This window comes from Octopus sinensis, linkage group LG18, assembly GCF_006345805.1.
Source record: "Octopus sinensis linkage group LG18, ASM634580v1, whole genome shotgun sequence".
NCBI lineage: Eukaryota > Metazoa > Mollusca > Cephalopoda > Octopoda > Octopodidae > Octopus > Octopus sinensis.
Genome location: NC_043014.1, coordinates 14,131,469 through 14,151,589, shown reverse-complemented (window position 1 = coordinate 14,151,589; position 20,121 = coordinate 14,131,469). Strand labels below are relative to the sequence as shown.

Below are 20,121 nucleotides of genomic sequence, written 5' to 3'. Positions count from 1 at the left end.
ACCTAGCAATCTGGAGCCTACACAGCTGTATTTAAGGCACAGATTCAATTGTCTCACTACAGTCAAAAATTGTGAAGCATGACTGTCACCACTACTACATGAACCTGAAGATTGCAGAATTTAATGCATGAAAGTACTAGTTCAATCAGAATGAACATTTAACATTCTACTATTTTATTTTATTCTATTATATTATATTATCTTATAATATATCATTATAAGATTGTAAATAAAACGTGAAAATCAGACAAGGTTGGAATTCCTTTTATTAATATATTCTTCTATACACAATCACACACACCCATATATATACCTATATATATATATATATATATATATATATTAGGTCGGTACAAAAGTAATTTCCTTTCTCACAAATAGACAGAGTTATGATTTTTTTTAAATGACTTTTGTGAATGTCATGATGTTTTCTTTTTGATATTTGATAACCGTTACTTTTAGCTTACTTTAGAAGCAAATTAACCGTAATTTTGTTAACAGTTGTTAGTTTAGTGTCAGTTTTAACATACAGTGCAAAAATGAACATTTTTGCCATATTTTGCATTTTTATTTTTGTAAAGACAAGAAAGCTGCTGAGGCTCACAAAGAGATATGCAATGTTTATGGTGTTGATTGCTTAACAGAACACAGATGTCAGAAATAGTTTTAAAAAACTCCGTTCTGGAGATTTTCTACTCAAAGATGACCAATGTTCTGGCTGACCTACTGAAGTTGATGATGATCGAATCAAAGCCAAAATTGAAGCTGTCATATAACTCAGTGATTCCCAAAGTGGGCAGTACTTTTCCCCTGTGGACAGAGGAAAGATCAAGAAGGGTGTTGCAGAAAAGTGGAGCAATGATAGGGTGTAAGCACCCCCCAAAATAATGAGTTAATTAGGTTAAGTTTTATTTGTGAAATACTATTGTTTTGAATTTGCAACAGAAAGTGTTCTACGTTTGTGGTGCTGAGTGGGGTGGTGGCAACTAGAAATGTGGCTCAAGTGTCAAGCAGGTGGCAGCCAGAAAAAGTTTGGGAACCTCTGATAAAACTGTGCAAGAGATTGCAGAGAGGTCAAATGTGTCACACACAACAATGAAAATCATTTAAAATGTCTTGGACTCATTAAGAAGCTCAACATTTGGGTTCAACATAATTTGAAAGAGATTCACTTAACACAACAAATCAATATTTGTGATATGCATCTCAAACACAATGAAATCGACCTTTTTCTGAAATGTATCATCACTGGTGATGAAAAATGGATTGTCTACAATAACATCAATTGAAAATAATCATGGTCCAAGTGTAATGAACCAGCACAAACTACATCGAAAACTGAATAGCATCAAAAAAGGTCATGCTATCAATTTGGTGGGATTACAAAGGTATTGTGTATTTTGAACTGCTTCCAAGGAACCAGACAATCAATTCAGATGTTTACTGTCAATAACTAATGAAACTGGAGGAAGCAAAGCAATCAAAGAAAAACAGCCAGAATTGGCATATCATAAAGGAATCATGTTCCACCATGACAACACTAGACCACACACATCTTTACTAACTCATGAAAAATTATTGGAACTTGTTTTGGAAGTGATGTCAAATCCATCATATGGTCATGATCTTGCACCATCAGATTACCAGTTATTTCAAAGTTTGCAAAATTCTTTGAATGGTAAAACTGTCAATAATGATGATGACCTGAAAGCACACTTGCTTCAGTTAAACGATGATGATGATGAAATATATATATATATATATATATATACACACACCAGCTTAATTTAATATGCCCTTAGTCGAAAGACACCTGTTGTTATATCCTGTTATTTGTATTTGTGTGACATTCTCTGTTTTTTTTTCCAGCCTTGTTTTCATATACATTTGCTGCTTTTTTCCAAGGAATCTAATGCTTTTACCTTAGTTCTTCCTTGGGCTAGCCAGATTGGAGCAATCTTGAGTAAAACCAGCCGAAATTGCAAAGATAATATGGAACTCAACCGAGGAAAGAAAACTCCAAATGACTTGTCCTTGTTTTCTTTGTATCATCTATCTGGATGTTTTGTTGTCCCTTTTTGTATCACCTAAATGTCTGGATGTTTTGCATTCTTGTCCCATTTTGTATTATATATATATATATATATATTCTTTTATACTTTTATTCTTTCATTTGTTTCAGTCATTTGACAGTGACCATGCTGGAGCACCACCTTGAAGAGTTTTAGCTGAACAAATTGACCCAAGAACTTGTAGTTTTTCAAGCCTAGGTTTGTTTATGTCCCCATAATTTAGTGGTTTGACAGAACCAACCAATAGAATAAACACCAGATGTAAAAAATTAATAAGTACTGGCATCGACTTCTTCAGCTAAACCTGTAAAAGCAGTGCCCCAGCATGGCCTCATTCCAATGACTGGAAGAAGTAAAAAAAAGAACTTGGAAGAACTCATTAGCTAGAAGCAATATCAGCAAGGTGACCGATTGAAATTCAACTGATTCTTTAAGTCAATATTTCCAGTATTGCATATGTAATCAATATAATTGATTGGTTAATTTGAACAATAATTTGAAATGAAGAGAGAAATCGATTGGCAAGGCAAAGTAGCAACTATTATATCATTTTTATCCTTCATCAATGTCCTTTCCCCATTTCAGACTCTCAGCAAAATTGAAGTCTTGAACCAAACACTAGCGTATAACATGTAACAAGTCAGAGTAGGAGCCTCTATGCAGTTGCTCAGCTCTCTGCAAATAGTTAAATCTATCAATTGTACCCTGCCATCTGGAATAAAGAATGGGTCAATAGACAGTGTTGTTTTATTTTTTTCCTTAATACGATGAAATGGTCATGGTTAGAATGCCTTTGATCATAGGTCAACTGGTTCACAGCTGAGCTGAGTTTGAACTATAACAAGTTACATTCAATCAGAGCAGTTCAATGAGGATTCAGTATGTGTGTGTGTGTGTGCCCAAGACAACAGGAGAGCCTTTACATGGTTTCACTTAATATGCTAGAAATAGTAACCAGATGTCTTTCAATTCACATTCCACTAGCTTATAAAAGGAAGGACATGTGTTGGACACTGTAAACTTAGTTCCCTGCTAGACAAAAAGAAAGAGATTGCATGGCTTGAATGTCATTCCTCTTAGGCCCACCAGATCAAAGATAACTTAAACAAAAACAAGAACACACAAGATAACCTCAAAATGGTAGCTCTACTTGTTTGAAATAGTAACCAAATTTCCTTTAACCCTTTCGTTACTGTATTTATTTTGAGATGCTCTGGGTTTCTTTCAATTACTTTAACTATAACAACGAATTTAGTAAAATAACTTAGTTATTATTAAGCTAGTGTTACGAACATAAATTGTGACTAAAATTTGGTGGAAGAATTTAATTCAAAACTTATGAAAAAAAGACAATTGTACTCAGAGTCAGAACCGGTTTCAGCCAGGTTAGTAACAAAAGGGTTAAATCATACACTATCTATATCAAAAAAAAAAAAAAGGAGAAAGTACATAAGAAAATGCAGTCCAAGATACATATTGTCTGTAATTACTATGATAAAATAATGAAGTACCTCACATACAAAAAAGCAAATGGTCATAGGTGAAGGCTTTCATTAATAGCTCTCCTCAAGACTTACTTGCAGCCAATCAACAAGGAATGCTATGTATTGGGTTGTCCTGAAAGGTCGTGCCGATTTTTAAAGGAAAGAAAAAGGTCAATAAATACTTGCCATTACATTTTTATTCAACCAAATATGAACCATTTTGTTGCACAATACGTTTTCATCTTTCCTTTAACTTGAAAATACCCTCTTCCCAAAATTGAGGTAGTTTCATGGCAAAGAATTCATCAAGGTATCTTTTTACGTCATCCAAGGAATTGAAATTTTTGCCATTAAGACTATTCTGCAGAGACCTGAATAAGTGAAAATCCGAAGGAGCAATATCTGGTGAATATGGAGGGTGGGGTAACACATCCCAGCCGAGCTGCAGCAATTTTTGTCTGGTTCTGAAAGCATCAAGTGCTGAAAATGAACTTTCTTATCTTCCATTTTAAAGGGTTACAGAATTAACACAGGTTATAGGAACATAAATCTTCTTCGAAGAAAAGATAGCTTAAACTGTGCTCTAAAGGGAGGTGTAGTCAAATCTTATTTTATGGACTCAACAATGTTCTAAAATAAGTTGAAAGGTAAGCTACTATAAATCGGCACAAACTTTCCGGACAACCCAATATAAAGATTCATGTCATGGCCGAATACTTTCATTTGTTATCTCTAACTTCAATGCAAAAATATACACTAAAATAATCTCTCCAAATCAGTGGTTCTTAACTGGGGTCCATATAAGATTTTGGGAAATCCACACAACAAAATAGAAAAAATTTACTTCAGGTGTATATATTGGTATTTATTGCAAGAAACAGCTAGGTTTCTCTCTCTAACATTTTATATAATTCAACCTACACAAGTTAATATGCAAAAAAAAGAAAGGAATTTGGGTAGAAGTTTCTATAAAACTAATTTTTAAACATCAAATGATGATGGGGAGCCACTAGAATAAAGTAGTAATCAAAAGGGGTCCATAAATTTTAAAAAATGGTTGAGAACCCCTGCTCTAAATAAAGAGCCGTGTCATTGCTAAAAAGCTATCTTTAAAATAGCATGTTAGAGTATGTGCATATATGAGAAAGTGTGGAGTCACACACACACACACAGACTGCAATGACAATGCTATAAGGAATGGAAAATCCAACATTTCAAACAATCCTTCTTCCAGGAAAAGTTGACAAGGGACATCAAAGACAGCAGGGTTTTATGTCCGGTTTGTTGGAGAAAGTGGCTGCAGCTGTTGAGGTATGCAAGATGTGCACTTCATACCACCAGCTCTTCTCTCTCTCTCTCTCTCTTTTTCTCTCTCTCCACACACATTTATGTTTGTATCTGTGTATGCATTTATGCGAACATATATGGGTAAATGAACTTACTAATAACAATCTATGAGATTGGCAAATTAGCAATAAGCCATAATTTTAAAAGTACTCGCTGAAAGTTATTTTCAAGTAACTTAGTAATTCGTATATGCTAAATCTTATATGTGGACATATGTATGTATGTATGTATGTATGTATGTATGTATGTATGTGTGTGTGTATGTTTATGTGTGTATGAATGTATGTATGCATGTATGCATGTATGTATGTATGTATGCATGCATGCATGTATGTATGTATGTATGTATGTATATATGTATGTATGTATGTATGTATGTATGTATGTGTGGATAGATAGATTTTTAAAAAAACAGCATATGGTTAATTCCTCATTTTAAAAATTCTCTTTCATGACAGTACAAAAGAATATGAAGTGAGTTGTACTTTTAAATTTTACATGTATATGTATGCATATATCCTTTATTTATTTTTTATTAATGAATATCAATCATTTATAAATTAAGAAAATATCCTATGACTGGGCTTTAGTGAGACAAATTACTTTTCCATTAAATAAATGATCAGAGAACAATTAAGATTTGTACGTGGCAAGTTTATTTTCGAAGCATGGTTGAATATAAATCTGGCTAGAATGCCCTAAAGAGATTTTTGGTGGTGTTATTGTAATTTTTATTAAATCATATCAATACAGTGCATGTTGTTAAACATTTTGATGTTTCACCATGAAGGAGTTGTCTTCCGTGTGACCCACATCGAGGAAAGTAGCTACTACCAGACGTTAGAGTGAACAGCCACCACCACCTCGGTAATGGCGCAGTCTTTGTTTGAAGCACTCACAGGTAACTCGTTCAAAATAATATTTACTACCTAAGAGAATCGTGTAAGGAATTTTATTTTAGCTTTTCGCGCTTTTTATTTTGTTTTAACCCCGGTTATTAACTACAAAATCGTTTTTTATTAACCTCTTCACGTAGGAGGGTGTAGCCATGTTGAATTTTCTAACCGTTCCACACAGACTATTTTACTTAATATTTGGCGACTATAAAGAGCCGTGCAAGTTCAAATTATTCAAATAAAGCTAATTTAAATCTTCTATTAAATTCTTTTCTTTGAAATTATTTGACTCCAATCTTGCATTTAGTATTGAAATTTGTTAATTGATGTGTGGTGTATCTGGGCGTCATCATGGCTGTTGGAACGGCACAAAACAAAGTAGTCGGAAGCAGCAAGAGCGGCTACACTAAATTGTTTTTACTACATGCAAGCAATTCCGCTTTTTCTCTCGTCTGTCGCCCTTTCGTACACTATTCCGAGTTTTCCTTTACATGTTTCTCACATGGAAATTCGGGACAGTTACAGAAAATGCTTTCGAGAAGTCTTCTTTAAACATCCCGACACTATTTGTTATTATTAAGGTTTAATTTGTGTCGTGTTTGCATTGGGAAAACCAATCAACGTTCCATTACAATGGTTTGAATTTCTGACCTTACGGACACTCAGTACATGTTGTTCGGTCTTACTTAATGTACGCACATATTCGTACTTGAAACTGCAATTATAATATATTGACGCTACATTCCACGCTCTCAACGTTCCCGTAGCAGAAATGACATTAACCATTGTTATGAAATGTTATAATTAATATTAACGCAAACAACGATACTTTCGGTTAATATTATTAACCCCGCTTCATATGTCGATGGCAACGGGCTTGTCCACATTACAAGTTCTACTTTACAACCTCTGTGTTTTGATACATGAATAAAACACGATGTCTATTTATGCGTATAATGTTCATATTTAATTCCTTCTCCAAGTGGAATTTCCAAATATATAATTCTTCACACGTTTTAACTACTTTTGTTTTATGGGAAAAGAAATGGGAATTTTTACTAATAAATTCTTCACTTGTTACCAGATATATCTTTTACCTTGTTTTGTTTTATTCTCTTTAAATGAATGGGTAGTAAATAAATAAAATGCATATCTGTGTGTCCGTGTGTAAAATTCAAATAGAAAATCGATTAGCAAAGTAAAAGTACCGACTATTATATCACTTTTGTCCTACATCAGTGTCCTTTCTCCATTCCGAAGTCTCAGCAAAACTGATGTGCTGGACCCATACACTTGCATAAAACCAGCAACAAATCAGCTCCCTACAAATAATTAAATCTATCAGTTGCACCCTACCATCTGGAATAAAGGACTCAATGCACAGTCTTGTCTTTTTTTGTTTTTGTTTATTTCCTTAATATAATGAGATGGTAATGGTTAAAATGCCTTGGATCATAGATCAGCTGGTTCAAGGCTGTTAAGCTTAAGCTATAACAAGTTTCTCTCAAAAACAGAACTTCTCTTTCCAACTTCAAGTGATGCTTAAAGGTGATGATGTTTTGTGAGTGATAAAAAGCTCGATTTCAGCTCTTTCATCATTGTCCACCATACTAACTTACTAAAGAATACTTTTGAAAGAAACTAGCAGAATGATTTTTCATTCTCAACTTACAGAGGCAATGACAAAAGACCGAGATCTCTGGACATATGCTGTGACTGCTAAGACCCGACAAATAATGTGAGTTCATGGCTGTTTCCTGCACCAGTTTCGCATAGCCCCAGCCCATCCAAAGTACATTGGATTGCAGAACAACCTGCTGTGCTTACCTTGGATCATAGGGTGACCTGCTGTGCTTGAGTCAAGTACATCATCAAAATAAATATCAAATAGAAATTGTAGTTGTGATACCTGTGCCACTGGTACGTAAAAAGCAGCATCCGAATGTGGCCAATGCCAGCGCCACCTTGACTGGCTTCTGTGCTGGTGGCACATAAAAAGCACCCACTACACTCACGGAGTGGTTGGCATTAGGAAGGGCATCCAGCTGTAGAAACACTGCCAGATCAGACTGGAGCCTGGTGCAGCCTCCTGGCTTCCCAGACCCCGGTCGAACTGTCCAACCCGTGCTTGCACGGAGAACGGATGTTAAACGGTGATGATGATGATGAACTTAGTTGAAAATCAGATCCATCCTATATATAGCCAACCTACAGAAACTTGAGGGTACAGTATAAATGGATGATTTCACATAAAAAATCCATCCTCTGGTGTGACTCTTATATTAACCCAGTCTTTCTCAAATCATAACCTTTTGTATGAGCCATTTTAGACATTCAGGTGATGAACATCAATCTGTAGAAACACAAAATAAACCTTTTGGTAACCTGGTGTGCTTGCAACTGGAGTAGGAGTTCTCTATTTTGAGTAGTTGATGCTGTCTGTCATTTATTGCTAAACTGACTTTTATTTCAGAATTTAGTTACATTTAAGCATCTGGGTGGACAAAAACTGAAGTAAGGAAAATGCCAAAGATAGTGAATCTCTCTCAGGGACTAATAGGAAGTTGCCATTTGAAAAGAAAGCCAGTAATGTCAGTACTTAGGCTGCTCCCTTGTGTGCTGATGTCTGTGATGCTTTGACAGAGGATAAACAACTTTTGTGAATATTTTTTTACATTTTATGGAAGCTTGTCAATCTTAGCCACAAATAGGGGGTTATCCCTTTTGCTTTTAAACTGGCTATATCTGGCCAAAATATTATGCCTGTTTTATGTTCTAGCTTATCAGATCCAGCCTTTCACACCTACCCTACAATGTAATTCTAAAAATAAACAGTCACACCATTGTAGTATCAAAGTTACAAGATAATGCATGATTAATTCAAAACAATGTAAATAAATAAGCATTACGTTTGATAGGGTGATCTAAATGTCAAAAATATAAATCTCATGTTGTTAAGACTTGGGCAGCTATAGACGGTTTTAGAACAATATGGAAGTCAGCCCTGCCAGATAATTTGAAGAGATAGTTCTCCAGAGTTGTTGAATCTGTGCTTGTATATGGATCTCTGACTTGGACTCTCACCAAGAGATTCAGGTGCATGCTGGACGGTGCCTACACCAGAATGTTACATGCAGTGCTCAACATCTCTTGGAGGGAGCACCCAACAAAACAACAGCTATATGGGATTGTACATATTCTCTCATTAACCATCCAAGAGCAGAGATTAAGATTTGCTGGAGAAGTAAAGAAGAACTTGTGAGTAATGTGTTACTGTGGACACCAAATCATGCAAGCTGAAAGATGTATATACAACAGCTTGCAGAAGATGTTGGATGCCACATTGAAGACCTAAAAACACTAATGGACGATTGGGAAGGATGGAGAGAGGTAGTCAGGCTGGCCTGGGCAATCAGCCTGACTGGATGATAAAAAAAAAAGATAAAAGTCAAAGGGTTAAAAGTAAGCTATCCTTAAAAAAGGCAAACAATGGCAGACATCTGTGATTACATGTTGTTTAGCCTCTAATCAACTTCAATTAAGTACACCAACCATCAAAAGCATTCAGCTACTTACTGTCTTTTTTATTTTTTAGTGTTTGTATGTATCTAATATAGCTTTTTCTTATTTAAGATGGTATAGGGTATGATTTTTATGGAGATTTGGGTGGTATTTCTTTGATGTTGAGCAACCATATAAAGATTCCTTCATTTATTTGTTAATGCTTACATTGTATTGTGAGGTCGACTGATATCCGATCATATTGTTTTGACCAGGGGAAATCTAACTTTACTGCAGGGCCTACTTTTCATGTTTTTGCAGGAAGATCAGAATGTTGTCTTGACTGTATCTTCTATTCTAATCAGCTCCACTGAGATCTACCCTGCGTGCCCTCACTGCCAATGCTCTAAACAAGCACCATGATGTTAGTTAGTCAGGGAAGGTGGAGCTGTGACCTTGGAAGGGGCTCTCTCACACTGTTGAGAGTAATGTGGTTGATGTTCAGCTTAACTCTTTAACCCTTTCATTACCAACCTGGCTGAAACCGGTCTGGCTCTGTAGTACAAATGTCTTGTTTTCTTAAGTTTTGAATTAAAATCTTCCACCAAACCTTAGTCAAAATTTAGGTTCCTAACACTAGCTGATTAAGTTATTTTACAAAATTCTTTGTTATATTTTAAATAATTAAAAGAAACACAGAGCATCTCAAAATAAATACAGTAACAAAAGGGTTAACATTCAGATTTCTTTGTCAGATGTATTGTTTTGAATTAGGCATGCATTATCTTGTAGCTTTGATATTTTGATGATGTGACTTTATTTTTAGAATGACATTGTAGAGTAGGTATGAGAGGCCAGACCTGGCCAGTTTGAACATAAAAATATATTTTGGCCGGATATGGCCAGTTTAAATGCTAAAGTGTTAAACGTGTGGTCAAGGAGAAAAATGCAGTGGGTTACATTTCTGTGTAGGAAAGACTGGGGGCTGGGGAGATTGTTTTATGCAGGGTCTTGTAAGTTAGATGCAGTAAAAGTGAAGACAGGGAAAACACTTAGTAGTGGAGAAGGTCTACACCTATCTAGATTAGGACAGCAGAGATAGTAGTAGTATTAGTAATATAAAAATCAACCAGGTATCTGTGAGTTTGTGCTTTGGGTATAGTAGTGAGTGAATCTTGACAATTATTTGAAAACCCCCTTTTGGTGGGGTTGGGAATATCATCTAAACCAGGGATCTCCAACCACCAGACCTATGGACAATCACCAAAGATCCCTGGCCCTGCAGTGCTATCAAGAAGTATTACCTGTTCAGGATAAGCTCTACAGGCATGATTTGAGACACACTGGACTGACTTACCTGAGATGCGGTCAGAGCGACGAAATCATTCTGCATGCACTCGTGCATTGTCCAACCATTTCGGACCTTTGAGCTTATGCCGAATGACTGCTGTCACATGTGGGACAAGTCCGCCTGTCGGCTGAGTATTTCATGACATTTGCTCTGCCACCTTCCCTCAACCGGGAAGGCAAGGTGGTCTTCATCGTACTGGTGGCCATGGTGAAAGAATGTGTGTGGTGGACTCGAGCGAAAGGATTAGAGACAAACACTTACCTCTCTGGCCAATTGCTCATCAACTTTTTCAAGTACCACTTGAAAAGGAAGGTGAGAATGGAGAGACAGGTTTTGTCTCGTGAAAGTTTTAAAAAAATGGTGGGTAAACAAAATTGCTTTCAGCATGATTCTGTAAATCGAAAAGAAAGAGAGAGAGCACTTTGCTCTCAAGTGTTTATTCCCTCCCTGCCTGAGGTTACCGTGGTCTTTTCCGTAGGCTTTTCTTTCCACAGATAAACCTAAACTTGCTTCTTACATTTAAAAAATTTCTTCTGTGATACACGATCCCTTTTGATCGCTTTTTTTTTTCCCACTGACCCTTTTGATCAGAACTTTACCTTTTTTTCTGTTTTTTTTTTTCATTTTCAACAAGAAAAGCTCTACATTTGTATTTGTCCCCTCTGTGTTCAGCCTAGTGTGGCCAATAAAGAAAGTTATCTATCTATCTATCTGTCCGCCTGTCTTCTTGTCTATCTATCTATCTATCTGTCTTTCTTTCCAGTTATCATTCTGTCTTCCTGTCTGTCTGTATATAATATATATGCATGTGTATATGTGTGTGTATGTACATGTTATACACACATGGAACAATCACACAATTTCTGAAGAGCAATCAATGCACCTGTTGTGCATCAATTCATCAACTGTTGTGTTTTACCTTGAGTGGCTTCAAGCAACAGCTGATGAAAGGTGGCATGTTTATTGATTACCAATTGGAAATCAGGTAACTTCATACCCGTGACTTGCCAGGAAACTTTGCGTACTGTATGTAAGTGTCCCATGTTTGTATAAATATATTCCTTTGTTTCAGTGATTTGAGATCTATTTCATTTGTTGCTACACAGGTGGTTAATTGTGGTGTGTGTGTGTGTATATAGGTAGATATAGATATAGATAGGTTAGATATAGATAGATAGATAGGTAGATATAGATAGATAGATAGGTAGATATAGATAGATAGATAGATAGGTAGATATAGATAGATAGATAGGTAGATATAGATAGGTAGATATAGAGATAGATAGATAGGTAGATAGATAGATAGATAGGTAGGTAGGTAGATATAGATAGGTAGGTAGGTAGATATAGATTGATAGATAGATAGATAGATAGGTAGATATAGATAGATAGATAGATAGGTAGATATAGATATAGGCAGATAGATAGATAGATAAGTAGATAGACATGTTTCTTTATTGGTCACACAAGACTGAACACAGAGAGGACAAAATACAAAGTAGAGCTTTTCTTTTGGGGAAGAGAGAAAAAAAGGGTGGGGGTAGAAATTCGATCAAAAGAGATAATGGAAAGAAGGAAAAAAAATAGCCGATCAATAGGGATTGTGTATCACAGAAATGTCATAATGTAAAAGGGAAAACAGATTAGGTTTATCTGTGGAAAGAAAAGCCTACAGAAAAGACCATGGTAACCTTGGGCAATAAGCAGATAGATAGATAGGTAACTTTCTTTATTGGCCACACAGGGCTGAACACAGTGGGGACAAATACAAATGTAGAGCTTTTCTTTTCGAAAATTAAAAAGAAAAGAGGGGGGGGAGTTAAATTCCGATTAAAAGGGTCAGGGGAAAAGAAGTGATCAAAAAGGATCATGTATCACAGAAGAAATTTTTAAAATGTAAGAAGCAAGATTAGGTTTATCTGTGGAAAGAAAAGCCTACGGAAAAGACCACAGTAACCTCAGGCAATAAGTAGATAGATAGATAGATATATATAAGTAGGTAGATAGATAGATAGATAAGCAGATTATCACAACTCTTACACTATTTTAATGTCTATTTTCCAGCTGGGCCCAGTGCTACAGAGAATCAAACAGCCCTGGCAGTCCAATCTTTACTGGAATCTCAGAATGTCACAGAACAACCTCAAGCACAACAAGGTGGGTTTACTGTTGCATCAGTTCCTTTCTACATTCACTATATTTGCCCATTAGTGGAGGCGCAATGGCCCAGTGGATAGGGCAGCGGACTCGCGGTCATAGGATCGCGGTTTCGATTCCCAGACCGGGCGTTGTGAGTGTTTATTGAGCGAAAACACCTAAAAGCTCCACGAGGCTCCGGCAGGGGATGGTGGTGATCCCTGCTGTACTCTTTCACCACAACTTTCTCTCACTCTTACTTCCTGTTTCTGTTGTACCTGTACTTCAAAGGGCCGGCCTTGTCACTCTCTGTGTCACGCTGAATATCCCCGAGAACTACGTTAAGGGTACACGTGTCTGTGGAGTGCTCAGCCACTTACACGTTAATTTCACGAGCAGGCTGTTCCATTGATTCAGATCAACCGGAACCCTCGTCGTCGTAACCGACGGAGTGTTTCCTCCTATATTTGCCCATTGTTCCATGTCGAAATTTTCTTATTTTTTTGTTTGCTCAGGCGCCAGTGCAACCATGTAGTTAAAATGTTTACTTCCCAGTCACATGGTATTATTTATTAATTTATGGTAAAAATGAATTTCATTTATGCTGTGCTTGAGCAAACTCGTCAAGCAAGTGAAATCATAGTAGTAACCATTGCCGGTGTCACGTAAGCGGCACCCATGAAATCGTAATTGTGGACATAGCCGGTTGCATGATCTTTGAATGTTGGGCCCCATGGAGGCGATGACAAGTAACTGAGACCTTTGGTGATATGTTGTGCTTGAGAGGCATGTAACAGGCACATAAAAATTACCCTTTGAACGTTGGGCCTCACAGAAGCAATGATAAGTGACTGAGACCTTTTGACAATATGCCATGCTTGAGAAGTCTCATCAAGAAACCATAATTGTGACCAATGCTGGTGCATGTGAAAAGTACCCTTCGAATGTTGGGCCTCATGGAGGCAATAAGTGACTGAGACCCTTGAGAAGACCCATCAAGCCAAGAGAAACCATAGTCATGGCTGATACCAGTGGCATGTAACAGGCACCTGTGCCAGTGGCACATAAAAATTACCCTTTAAACGTTGGGCCTCACAGAGGCAGTGATAAGTGACCAAGACCATTTGACAATATATCATGCTTGAGAAGATTCGTCAAGCCAAGAGAAACCATAGTTGTGGCCAATGCTGGTGCATGTAAAAAGTACCCTTCAAATGTTGGGCCTCATGGAGGCAATAAGTGACCGAGACTTTTGGCAATATGCCGTACTTGAGAAGACCCATCAAGCCAAGAGAAACCATGGCTGATGCTGGTGTCACGTAACTGGTATCTCTGTTGGTGGTACTTAAAAAACTCCTATTGCACTCTTGGCATTAGGAAAGGCATCCAGCTATAGAAACCATCCCAAATCAGACTGGAACCTGGTGCAGCTCCCCATCTTACCAGTTCCAGTCAAACTGTCTAACCCATGCCAGCATGGAAAACAGATGTTAAATGCTGATGATGATAACTAAATCAGTTCAACCAAATATGAAAACAATGGGAACGCAATTGACAAAATATGAAATCTGTGACAGCAACTGTAAAGATCCAAAAATGTAAAATTCAATAGTTTTCTTTCTTTTGATGCTAAATAATTATGATATTTTAATGTGTATAAGGAACCCCCTTATTTTGGGGCTTAAAATTTGGAAAAAGGGTTTTGTAAGAGATTATAATACTATCCATGTATAAGAAACTCCCATATTTTTTTAACCTAATTTTCGAAAAAAAGGGTTCCTTATACACATTAAAATACGGTAAACAGTCAAAATGAAAATGTTGTTAGTGTTGTAACTGTGACCACTCTATCATTTTCTTTTTTTTGTTTTTGGAGCTGATAATTCTACCTTTGTTGCTGTTCTTTTCCCAACAGAAGAAGACGATATATTTCAATGTGGACGATGCAAAAAACAGTTCACGTCTCTCACGGCATTTGTCACTCACAAACAAGTACGATGTGCCCTGCCTGTTGTGGCACAGAACCCCCTCCGAGCACCGAACACAAACGTCACTGGAACGGTTGTTTCTCAAGCTGCCCCACCCAACCAGAATGTTTCTTACACAAACGCAAATCAGCAAATTCAACGGCAGGTGAGATCACATCTTCTTCCTTCCTTCCTTCATTCATTCATTCCTTCATTCCTTCCTTTCTTTCTTTCTTTCTTCATTCATTCATTCATTCATTCCTTCATTCCTTCCTTCCTTTCTTTCTTTCTTCCTTCCTTCATTCATTCCTTTCTTCCTTCCTTCCTTCATTCATTCCTTCCTTTCTTTCTTCCTTCCTTCATTCATTCATTCCTTCATTCATTCATTCCTTCATTCCTTTCTTTCTTCCTTCCTTCCTTCCTTCATTCCTTTCTTTCTTCCTTCCTTCATTCATTCATTCCTTCATTCCTTCCTTTCTTTCTTTCTTCCTTCCTTCCTTCCTTCCTTTCTTCCTTCCTTCCTTCCTCTCAATGAATTGCAGTCATGCTGGGGCTTTGAAGTGTTTAGCCAAACAAACCACTCGGTTACAACAACAAGGGTTCCAGTCAATCCAATCAACAGAACAGCCTGTTCATGGAATCAACTTGCATCTAGTTGAGTACTCCACAGACATGCATACCCTTAATGCAGTTGTCAGGAAGATTCAGTGTTTCACAATATGTAACAAGACTGGCCCTTTGAATTATAGGTACCACTCATTTTTGCCAGGTGAGTGAACTGGAACGTGAAATAAAGTGTCTTACTCAAGGACACAACACTGCCAGGAATTGAACTCAGGACTTTGCGATTTTGAACCAAATACCCCTAACCACTAAACCACATGCCCTTACTCTAAAATCGCACTAGAATTATTATGTTCTACTTACTTAAGCCCTTTACCCTCTCTGGAACATAGGCCATGGATGACTTTTTCCACTATTCTCAACTCTAGGCCCTCTTTTTTTCTCCTCCTCTGCAATTGAATCCCTAACTTTTCACCTCTGCCTCAGTATCCCACCGCCTGCTATTTTTAGGGTGTCCTCCCTTCTGTCTCCCTTATTGGTTCCAGGTCAGAGCCTGACATGTAATGCTGGCTGTTGGTTTCCTAGAGGCCTGGTTTCTCCATCCCCATTTGCTCTTCAGTACCTGTTCTTTTCTCCTGGTGCTCAGAAGTGGAGTCTGCCTTGCAGCTTTCTTTCAGATTTAGCTGCACTGCATCTTATGTTTCCCCGGAGGAAGGTCCTCTTGATTTTGAATTGTCATTGATGCTTCTGTAACTCTGCTCCTTTTCTAGGTAGGAGTGTTGGCCCTAAGCAAAACCCCATTTGTATCTCTGGGAAGAGGTGGTCTACATTGGTCTGGCTTCTGTCTTTTGACTCCTTTGACCTTTCCAGCATGGGAAGCTCTACCAGAAGTTTATGTTCTGCTGGCATGGCTCTCAGAGTCATCGAGCCACCAAATTACTACATGGCCTGGACCTTGTGGTGGGGAATTGATATGTACCAGTTATATATTGAGGGATGGATTGAGCATCTACATCTGAACTCCTCCTTCAGTTTGGTACCGCTGCATGCCAGTGTAATAAACCAAAATGGACTGTAACTCTTTTACTTGTTTCAGTCATTTGACTGCGGCCATGCTGGAGCACCGCCTATATAGTCGAGCAAATCGGCCCCAGAGCTTATTCTTTGTAAGCCTAGTACTTATTCTATCAGTCTCTTTTGCCGAACCGCTAAGTTACGGGGATGTAAACACACCAGCATCGGTTGTCAAGCGATGTTGGGGGGACAAACACACACATATGTATATATAAATATATATACATATATTTGACGGGCTTCTTCCAGTTTCCATCTACCAAATCCACTCACAAGGCTTTGGTTGGCCTGAGGCTATAGTAGAAGACACTTGCCCAAGGTGCCATGCAGTGGGACTGAACCCGGGATCATGTGGTTGGTAAGCAAGCTACTTACCACACAGCCACTCCTGTGCCTATAACTGTATAAATCATTGCAACAAAAAAGAAGTCAGTATCGGTTTAATGCCACCACACTGTCCAGAAGTTTTTGAAATTACTACATCTTTATTCATTTTTAATGGTGGAACTTGAAGTAGATAACGCTATAAATAGTCGCAAATCAGTATTGGGTTTAAATTCTTTATGATCTGATTCCACTGAGGTTGACTTTTGCCTTTCATCCTTTCGAGGTCAGTAAATTAAGTACCAGTGAAACACAGGGGTTGAAGTAATCGACTAGTCCCCTCCCCCCAAATTTCAGGCCTTGTGCCTATAGTAGAAACGATTATTATTATCATTATTGTTATTATTATTATTATTATTATTATTATTTTTTTCTTCTTTCAAATTTTCTTCCATTTCTTGCCGAGTGTCTTCCCGACTCCTAGGGCAAAGAAACTCATAGTGTATATTGGTAGGCCATTAAACCAAACTCAGTAGTTCGTTCATTTTTTTTTTTTTTTTTTTTTAAAGTTAAATTAAAATACATAAGCAGCAACAGTTCTCACATCGACAATGCTCTTCTCAATACGTGTGATGTACCAGTTAAGACAATCTTTTGCACTTCTTGCAGGGATGGTAAGCCAGGGATCATTCTCATATAATTTTCGGTTCCCTTCTTGATCATTCCTAGTGCTCCTACGATCACTGGTATTGTACCGCCTTGAGATGCCACATTTTCTCAATTTCAATGAGTAGGTCTTTATATTTTCTGAGCTTGTCAAACTCTTTCGCTGAGATATTATGATCACAGGGGATGCTATGTCGATCAATAAGCAAACTTTATTGTTTGGTCTTTCACAACAATATCTGGTTTATTGGCCTGATGGTTGGTTCGGTCGTATGTACTGGAAAGTCCCACAGAATGGTTACATTTTCTCCTTCAGTTACAGCCTCAGGGTGGTGATTATACCACTTGTCGGCAGTTTTGATATTGTAATGCCGACTTATTAGCCAGTGGAGGATTGGCCAACTCTGTCATGTCTTAATTTTACTCCACTGGTGCTAAGACTTTACATCCAGAGATTAGGTGGTCCACTGTTCAATCATGTTGTTGCAGAATCGGCATTTTGGGTCTGCTCCATTTTTCATCACATTGGCCTGGTAGTTCCGGGTTAATAGGCTTTGGTCTTGAGCAGCCAGGATGAAACCTTCGCTCTCTGCTTTTAGCCCTGAGCCCCAGCGCACTGATGGGTTTGCTTCTGGTCAACATCAGCTTGTTTGCTGCGGGTCACATATTTGCCGTGCAGAGGTTTCTCCTCCCACCTATCAGCCAATTGCTCGTGCGCTTTTTCATTGCCATCATTTTCACCTTCTTTGCAACAATAGTTGCCGTACTTCCCTCGGGTTGTTCAGTTTGGGTATCCTGCACGAGATCAATAGCAAATTTTTTGCTTTCCTTGATGATAGAATGAAGCTTCTTTCGTCTCTCCTGATTTTCCACGAGCTTTAGCATCCAGTCATTCGATATTTCGAGATATTTGGCCAGTCCAATTGTGGTTGTTTTGTAAGCTAGTTCAAATTGGATCAGGCCTCGACCTCCTTGGGCTCTGGGAAGGTAAAGGCGATCTACGTCTGCCTTTGGGTGGTGCATCCTATTACAACTCAGCAGCTTGCGTATTTTTCTATCTATATTCTTTACTTCACTCATATTCCAGTTCAACACATTGTAGCTATAAGTAACAACTGGAACTGCTAAGGAATTTATAGCTAACACCTTGTTACGTGCATTTAGTTCAGATTTCAGGACTGCACGAACTCTCCTATAACATTCCTTCCTGATTTTCTCTTTCATGCTTGCATGCTGAATACCAGAGCCTTCATTTATCCCTAAATATTTGTATGTCTGTTCTTGCTCAAGCTCTCTTATGACTGTGTCAACATCTAACACGACTGAACTGAATTTGTGGTCTTCACTTTCCCTTCTGGAAAGTGGCCTTGGCACACTTCTCAAGTCCAAACTCCATCCGATGTCATCGCTGAATGCTTTCACGGTGCGCAATAGGCCTTCAAGTTCATTATGTCTTTACCATAAAGTTTTATGTCATCCATATAAAATAGATGGCTTATTTTTTTATGGCAATTTTATACCCATACCCTGTTCTGTTTAATTCACTTGTAAGGGGTATTAGGGCTATGCAGAATATTAAAGGTGAAAGTGAGTCACTTGAAAAATTCCACAGTTGATGTTTATATTTTCTGAGGCAAGTACTCCATTAGAGTGGTATAATGGAGATTCGTATTCCACAACGACATATTGTGCTTCAGGAAGTTTGAAATCACAGGGGAAATTTTAAAGATGTCCAGCGATCTCAAGATCCATGGATGCGGTATACTGTCGAAGGCCTTTTTATAGTCAATCCATGCGGTGCTGAGATTTCTGCGCTTGTTGTGACAGTTCTCAAGGATCATACGATTGATTAGCAGTTGATCTTTGCATCTCGTAAGAGCCTCGGCGGCACCCTTTTGTATTTAATGGGGAAAATATCGTTCTTCTCCATGAATGCATATGTTTTCTCCGCCAGGATAGATGTTAGGATTTTATACGTGGTGGATAGACAGGTTATAGGCCGATAGTGTTTTTGGAAGGTTGGTTTCGTTATTCTTGGGAGTAGGTAAGTAATGCCACTTGCTAACCATTCAGGTGTTTTCTTGGGGTCTCTCAAAATCCATTGAGCAGCTGAACTAGCTTACCGTGTGCGCACGGGAGCGATGCGAGCCAGAAATTCGGCACCTATCTTTACCGGGGGATTCCAATTATGGGCCTTCGTGAGTGCCTTTCTTAGGTCTGCTATTGTGATGTCTTCCCATGCTTGTTGTTGTAAATTTTGGTAGGATCCTTCAGTTTGTATAATCCAGTCTGCATTTATGTTGTACGTCTTCTTGTCACTCCAAATCCTTTCCCAAAAGTTTTGAACTTCTTCCATGGGAGGGGGGTCTTTAACGGTTACTTTCTCCTTCCCTATTTCTCTGTAGAATTTTTGGCATTGGATGTGAACAGCTTATTTTGCTTGTAAAACTTGTTTCTCTTCTCAAATCTTTGTATTCTTTGGGCTTTTGCTTGGACTTTTTGTTTCAGCGTTTCTTTTATTGATATCAGTTCTTCTCTGGTGAGGATCCAAATTTTCTCTTCATCTCTTCCTGTTCTGGATCTTACATCATTTCCACATATTAGTTCATTTAATATTGATATTTCCCCTCTCATAATTCAATCTCTTTTTCAATTTTACTTCTCCAGGTTTGATTCTTCCCAGGTTTGTTTTCTTTGTTTTTTCGGGGGCATACAGCTGGTTTCAATTGCCCTAGCAGA

General features: G+C 37.9%; 1 protein-coding gene across 2 annotated transcripts in view; it reads left to right on the top strand.

The window, feature by feature from the left end:
- Positions 1 to 5,684: 5,684 nt before the first annotated feature.
- Positions 5,685 to 20,121, top strand: part of LOC115221766 (zinc finger protein 341-like) — a 35,800-nt gene continuing 21,363 nt past the window's right edge. For both annotated transcript variants that reach the window (XM_036510733.1, XM_029791987.2), the window contains exons 1-3: positions 5,685 to 5,804; positions 12,716 to 12,808; positions 14,703 to 14,920. In XM_036510733.1, coding sequence (XP_036366626.1) covers positions 5,774 to 5,804; positions 12,716 to 12,808; positions 14,703 to 14,920 — 342 coding nt within the window. In that variant the 5' untranslated portion in view covers positions 5,685 to 5,773. The remainder of the gene's footprint in view (positions 5,805 to 12,715; positions 12,809 to 14,702; positions 14,921 to 20,121) is intronic.